A 7,347-nucleotide genomic window follows, 5' to 3' on the forward strand; every position below is an offset into this window, starting at 1 on the left:
ATAGCATTGAAAAATGGTTTGCACTTATCTGACAATCGGGGATATAATCCAGCTGAGGGCTGCGATCCGACCAGTAAGAACCTGCACCTCCCTGCGATTTTTTGGTTCCTGATTCTGGATTAGGGCCTTAGCCTGAGCCGGACTTACCTCTATCCCTCTTTTATTCACTATGTGGCCGAGGAATTAACCTGATGATACCGCGAAGGAGCACTTGGATGGATTCAGCTTCATGTTGTACTTCTTCAAGGTATTGAAAACTTCCTGTATATGCTTCGGATGATCTTCTTTCTTCACAGTTTTAACCACCATGTCATCTATATATGCTTCAACTGTCTTTCCCAGCAGATTATCGAATATCTTGTTGACAAGGCGTTGATAAGTAGCTCCAGCATTCTTCAGTCCAAAGGGCATGACCCTGTAACAATAAGTCCCCTTTTCTGTAATAAAAGCCGTTTTTTCTTCATCTTCGGGGTTCATAGGAATTTGATTGTATCCTGAGTATGCATCTAGGAATGTCAGCCTCTCGTAGCCGGTGGTAGCATCAACCATCTGGTTTATCTTGGGCAGAGGGAAACTATCTTTAGGGTAGGCTTTGTTAAGGTTGGTATAGTCTACACAAACCCTCCATTTTCCATTCTTCTTTTATACGACCACCACGTTTGACAACCACTGTGGATATTGCACTTCTCGAATGAAACCTGCTTGCAACAATTTGCTCACTTCTTCAGCTATAATGTGATTGCGTTTAAGGGTAAACCTTCGGTGTTTCTGCTTAACCGGTTTGAACTCCAGATCCACCTTCAAACTATGGCAGGAAACTAAGGGATCGATCCCTACTATGTCCGAGTGATCCCACGTAAAGGCATCTGTATTGCTCTGGATAACCTCAATTAATGCCTCATTTTCTTCGGATGTGGAAGAAGAGCCTAGATAAGTAACCTTCTGAGGGTCGCCGAGGATAACTTCTACGGCTTCGAGGGTCTCCTTGGTGGGCTTCGCAATTTCCTCTTCCTCCTCTACCTTAAGATACTTGGGCAGAGGGCTCTGTAATTTCTATTTGGGTACAGTTTTGGAAACCATACCTGGTTGTTGTTGAGTCGACACCCTCTTCGCTTCAACTAGTGTCAACATATAGCATTCATTCGCTGCGACTTGATCGCCCCACAGATTAATTACTTCTTTTCCGTCCAGAGATAAGCACCGCATCACCTGGTGAAGGGACGGAACTCCTCTCATCCGATGTATCCAGCCTCTTCCCATAATGAGATTGTAAGAATGATGGATCTCTGTTAAAACAAAGTTCTCCTTCAGAGTCATTTTCGCCGTGGTTATAGATAAGTCTATTACTCCAAGGGGATCTACTCTTGTGCCATTGAATCCCATCAACGGGCTGGAGGTAGGTCGAATTGATGATGACGGGATCTCTAACTGATCAAAGACCGTCTTTGTGATTATGTTGGTGCTACTTCCTGGATCTACCAAAACCCTCCTGATCATACAATTGGCCACTAAAATACTGATGACCAATGGATCCTCGTGGGGGAGTTGCACTCTGGATAGGTCGCCATCTCCGAATCCAATACTGATGCTTCCCAAATTGATAGCATTGACTGAGGATATCTTCCTGAGCTTGTGGGTCGCCCTCAGTCTGGATCTGTACACCTCCCTGGACTCTTGATCATCTTCAGACTTGCCATGTATTGCATGGATGACTTTTACTTGCGTACCTTTGACCTTGCTGGGATAGACCTCGCAGGGCTTTGTATACTCCTTTGTCATGAGGTAATCCGTCAACTCACCTCTGGCGATCATATTCTCTACCTGTCGCCTGAGGGATCTGCAATCATTAGTTGAATGCCCATAATCTCGATGATAAGCGCAATGCTTGCTTTTGTCCCTTTGCTCCAAGGGTTACTTTATTGGCTGCGGAGTTGTGAACTTCGTCTTATTCTCTTGGAAGAGCCGAGCCGAGGTAGTTCGGAGAGGTGTAAATCCTTCTTCTACCCTTTGTTTCTTTTCAGGTGCGTGGGTGACCGGCGTTGAGGAACGTTGGCTTTTTTGAATCTTTGGAGTTGGAACTCTTTCTCGAGGCTTGTTTTCCACTGTCACGAGGGTGGCGTGCTGCGCTCGGTGGGCTATATTTTCCTTAAGCCGAATATAGATCTGGGCCCTGGCATTTAGAGTCTGCATGTCGGGAGGAGAATACTTGACTAAGGAAGTGTAGAACTTCGTCCCCTGAATCATCGCGAGTTTAAATGTCTCTATAGCAGTTGCGGGATGACAATCCGCTATTTCTGAGGCCTCCATGTTGAATCTTGACAAGAAATTCTATAATGTTTCCCCCCTTTTCTGCCTTACGGTGAAGAGGCTGGCAATGCTCTTCTTTTGCTTCTTATTTACGTAATACTGTGCCAGGAATATGGTGCATAGAGTTACGTAATCCGGGATGGACTTATGCGGTCTATTCCTGAGCCACTCTAGTGCTGCTCCTGTCAAACTGGTAGGAAAAACTCTGCACATCCAAGGGTCATTACGATCATCCAAAGCCATCTTTTGAGCGTAATGATCTAGGTGCCGAGAAGGATCCCCTGTTCCATCAAACTGGGTGAAAGAAGGCATGCTAAATTTCTTGGGCCTCTCAACCAGATACACATCGTCAGTGAAAGGAGTTTTGACCAAGGAATTTTTGTGTTCTCTAGCCATCTCGGCAGGTGTCTGAATCTTCAGGAGTCTCTTCTCGCCAAAGGCATCCTGAACACCTGCACCATCTGGGATTCCATTGGACCACACCGTACGCTTATGGCTGGATTCGATTTGCTCATCCTGCGTGCGACGAGGGATGTTATCTAAAGCCGCAGCCTCGGATCTTGCCTTCCGTTGTTGCTGAACCTCATTTGGCTGAGCCTTATTGGGTCGTGCCCCATTAGGTGGAGCCTCATCAGGCGAAAGTCCAGTAATTGGAGGAATATTCTGACTAGGGGGTGCTGCTGTGTCACCCACTGGTGGCGATGGTGCCAACTGAGCCAGCGCCGTTTGCAGAGTGTTATTCTGCTGTTGAAGCAAGGCGATCTGAGCCACGTTTACTTCGTTTGCCTGACGAAGTACGTTAAATTGGTGTAGAAACTCTTCACGCATCTTTTGCATCAACTCCGTCTGTTGATTCGCTGAAGATCCTCCGTTCGACATTCTTGATGGTAGCTGCAGGATTCACTTGTGAAACAAAAACAAGAATGGGAATATATTTGCACACGTTTCCCACAGACGGTGCCAAAGTGTAGGTGCAAAATTTCGCCCAACCAATAATGATTAGGAGAAATAACACAACTCACTCAATAAACAATAAAAATAAACAAGAACAGTGTATAGAGAGGCGTAGAATTGCTTTTTTTCTTTATTGGAGGTCTAAACCTCTATTTATATATAAAAGTTCGAAGAATTATGGTAGGACTCGCGTTACTTGTCCTCTAATTCTTTCCATATATAAATTTCTTTACAAATAGAATTCTTTCCTCTTTATAATTCTTCCCTTACCAGATTTTCCTTACACAGAACTTGCTTCTTTTGGTGAATCCTTTTCCTTGCAGGACCGGCTCCTTCTTTAAATGGATTTGGGCCGTATTTAACTTGGTCCACATGACTCTATTCATGGGCTAGAAGTTTGTCATTAGTGACATTGGGCTGCTGGCATCTTGATTCGGGCTTTAGTAAAGCTGGTAGTTAGATAACAGTAGTTTTGGGCTAATGACCAACTCAACTTGAGCTTTTAACGAGATGGGCTTTGAACTTTATCGAAGATAAAGTTATATTTATGATGACGTGGACTGCTCTTATTGGAGGGAGATTTTTCCCTCCACACTCAATTTTGCGGATCCAAATTCGGAGTAAGTTGGTAGGAATTGCATTGAAGGGGCAAAGTCCCCTACCTGAAGGTGGGGATTCGGGGGATTTAATATCAGTTCTCTCACCACTAACCAAGAAGACAAATCGGTGTTATCATTTTTCTATTGTTTGTATCTATCCTTTCTGTGAATAATTTTTTTTTCTTTTTTAATGATCCCTCTATCCTCTCCTACTCCACCCCACACTCTCCACTCCAAAAACTTGGAACGAAATCTTATTTTCTGATAACCAAAAGTATGTGTGTTAACATGTGAGATATTAAAGATAACACAAATCATGATCGTCTTCTCTTTCCATGATCACAACATAATCGCTGTAGATTGGAACCCCAAAACCTCCACTACGCATTGTAATATCCATTCAAGCATCAAGGATCTGATCTTTAATAAAAACAACCTACCAAATAATTGAAGCCCAAATCCAGTCCGAGTATCAAGTTTTTCTCTTTTTTATTTTTTATTTTTAATTTTTATTTTTTAATATTACACATTTTCTTCCTATGGAGGACCTATTATTCTATAACCTTCCTTCATCACATAAAAACACAACTTGGCATTTAGAGTGCAATACATGCAATCTTAATTTAGTAAGACACCAATTATTTAAGAAAGATAAAAATGGTTTTGCAAAGACTAGATGAACTTGTTACCTATGTGATTTATAAAATGTACGGTCAAAGAATTATGTGTTTCATGCAGACAAATTATATACGTTTCATGCTGCTAATTTTTCTATTTTCACAGTGGTTTGATCAAGATAAAGCAAATAACCAACTTTGTTCACTGTAACTCTGATATAAACATATGTTTCTAAAAATAAGGGTTAACTGTTTTAACAGACTATTTATGATTTTATTTCACTTGGTTTGACTTATTCATTCGTTCACTGAGGGTACTTAGAACTTAGAAGCTAGGTGGAGTCTGGGTTATAGTATTATTGTGAAGATATATGACAGTTGGATGCATGGAGTCTCTAAACATATACCCCAGATGGTTTCCATCGGCCCATTTCATCGTGGCAAAAAACACTTGCAAGTCACGGAAAAGGATAAACTGAGGTACTTGCAGTCATTCCTTACTCGTACTAGCATGAGTTTGAAGAGTTGTATAAGAGTGGTAAAGGAGTTGGAAGAGAGAGCTCGAAGCTATTATGCCGAAATCATTATGCTTACTAGTGATGAATTTGTTGAAATGATTCTTTTGGATAGTTGTTTCATCATTGAGGTCGTTTGTACGAAAAATGATTTCAAACAAATCGATTACCTGGATAAGCAAATATGGATGAATAATTAATTTTCTCCATGACTTGATTTTAATTGAGAATCAGCTTCCCTTCTTTGTTCTTGAAAGAATCTTCAACCTATCCATCTCTTCTCCCTACAATATAACAGATTCCTTCCTCATGCTTTCAATCAAGTACTTGGCAGATTATCGTTGTGTCAGTAACAGAGAAGAGTCATTTTCAAGTGGTGAGACAAAGCATTTTGTTGATTTGTTGAGGTTATGTCACCTACCACCATCTCTAAGGTCACCACCTCACGGTGGAGTCAAGTACAAGCCAATACACAATGCAACAGAGCTTCAGGAGGCAGGAATGGAGTTTAGGCATAGGAAGGGCTCAAGCAAGCGCATGCTTGACCAAGCACATAGCAGCAGGGAAGTGTTGGAAATCCCGCAGTTGGGCATATGTGACCGGACAGAATCTTTCTTTCTAAACCTCGTGGCATTGGAGCAATTTCATTGTCCCTTGGATAGTTACATAATTGATTATATTCATTTCATGGATAACCTTATCGACACTGCTAAAGATGCAGATTTACTTATCCAAGATGGAGTTTTTGTGAACTGCCTAGGTGATAGCTTTGCAGTGGCAAGTCTCTTTAATAAACTCACCCCAAAAGTGACTATCTGGACTCGGAACTATTACTTTTGTGATATAAGTGAACAACTGAATAACTATTGCAACGAACCATGACACAAGTGGAAGGCGACACTAAGACGTGATTATTTCAGCACTCCATGGAGTATTGCTCCTAGAATCGCTGCAGTGATCCTGCTTGGACTACACTTATACAAACTATATGTGCTATAGTCTCCCTTTAGGTTCAATATGCATACATGTGTCTACTTCCATTCAGTATTGTACTGACTTTTTTTCCCAATTACTGCTAGTTTTAACATATTATCTAATTTATTTTCAAAATTGTTGTTGTCTTTCATTCTGTATTGTACTGACTTTCCCAATTACTAGAAGTTGAGCATTCAAGCCCCAATAGAAAAATGTACTGCTGAGTATATTTAAGTAATTATTAAAAGTTTGATTTTATGTGCCATTTCTTTTCAGCTTATTTTAGAGAGTTGTTTTATTAATTTTTTATTTGTTATCATATTTTAGGGAAATATGAAAAAATAGTTTCTTTACATTTTTATTCTCTTTTCTTAATCACTTTGTGGAGGGAAAAATCTCCCTCCAATAAGAGCAGTCCACGTCATCATAAATATAACTTTATCTTCGATAAAGTTCAAAGCCCATCTCGTTAAAAGCTCAAGTTGAGTTGGTCATTAGCCCAAAACTACTGTTATCTAACTACCAGCTTTACTAAAGCCCGAATCAAGATGCCAGCAGCCCAATGTCACTAATTGTAATACTCCTAATTTTAAAAGGATAGTCTCGGTATTTATTTATTTTTTTTTATTGTATTTTTTTAATTGTTTAATTGATTATTTGACTAACTGTTTATGTGTTTAATTGAATTAAGTGTTACTTGATTAATTGGCTACTTATTTATGTGTTATTTGTATTTTGTCTAGGTGTTATTCGTATTATTTGTTTAATTAGATTGTGTGCTTAAATGATGTATTTGATTAATTGTAATTAATTGTAAATTAAATGATTAAATGTTTTATTTTATTTTATTTTATGGTTATGGTTAGTGGTAATGGGTTAACTAATTGGGTCTTATGGACTACTTGGATAGGAGGTTAGATGAGTATGGATAATTACCCATAGATAGTTCTATATGTATATATATAGATATATATGTATATACATATATATAAAAAGGAAAGTAATTTATTAATATTATAGTAACTTTAGTATTAATAAATAATCTGATGTATATATTTTATATATTTATATAATAAGGATACGTAACATGTTTTAAGTTACCTTTTAAATATTATGGTAACTTTAGTATAAATAAATAATCTGATGTATATATTTTATTTATTTAATGAGGATACAGATAGATTATATACGTAACATGTTTTAAGTTACTTTTTTAATATTATGGTAACTTTAGTATAAATAAATAATCTGATGTATATATTTTATTTATTTAATGAGGATATAGATAGATTATATACGTAACATGTTTTAAGTTACCTTTTAATATTATGGTAACTTTAGTATTAATAAATAATCTAATTTATATATTTTATTTAATTA

The 7,347-nt window shown here is 38.5% G+C and overlaps 3 protein-coding genes across 3 annotated transcripts; 1 reads left to right on the top strand and 2 right to left on the bottom strand.

Annotated features, from left to right (window-relative positions):
* Positions 1 to 642: 642 nt before the first annotated feature.
* Positions 643 to 2,307, bottom strand: LOC132281367 (uncharacterized). The gene is made up of 3 exons (XM_059783078.1): positions 1,916 to 2,307; positions 1,083 to 1,837; positions 643 to 1,016 (listed from the first exon to the last, which is right to left on the bottom strand). Exons 1-3 carry the CDS (start codon positions 2,305 to 2,307, stop codon positions 643 to 645), a joined length of 1,521 nt encoding a protein of 506 aa, XP_059639061.1.
* Positions 2,308 to 2,328: 21 nt separating this feature from the next.
* On the bottom strand, positions 2,329 to 3,186 carry LOC132281369 (uncharacterized). The gene has a single exon (XM_059783079.1). It carries the CDS (start codon positions 3,184 to 3,186, stop codon positions 2,329 to 2,331), a length of 858 nt encoding a protein of 285 aa, XP_059639062.1.
* Positions 3,187 to 4,889: 1,703 nt separating this feature from the next.
* Positions 4,890 to 5,874, top strand: LOC132281370 (UPF0481 protein At3g47200-like). The gene is made up of 2 exons (XM_059783080.1): positions 4,890 to 5,123; positions 5,227 to 5,874. The coding sequence occupies exons 1-2, from the start codon at positions 4,890 to 4,892 to the stop codon at positions 5,872 to 5,874; spliced, it is 882 nt and encodes a 293-aa protein (XP_059639063.1).
* Positions 5,875 to 7,347: the final 1,473 nt, after the last annotated feature.

Source organism: Cornus florida, unplaced genomic scaffold, assembly GCF_030987335.1.
Source record: "Cornus florida cultivar Cherokee Brave unplaced genomic scaffold, ASM3098733v1 CherokeeBrave_3.0.0_Hap2_Chr11, whole genome shotgun sequence".
Taxonomy (NCBI): Eukaryota; Viridiplantae; Streptophyta; class Magnoliopsida; order Cornales; family Cornaceae; genus Cornus; species Cornus florida.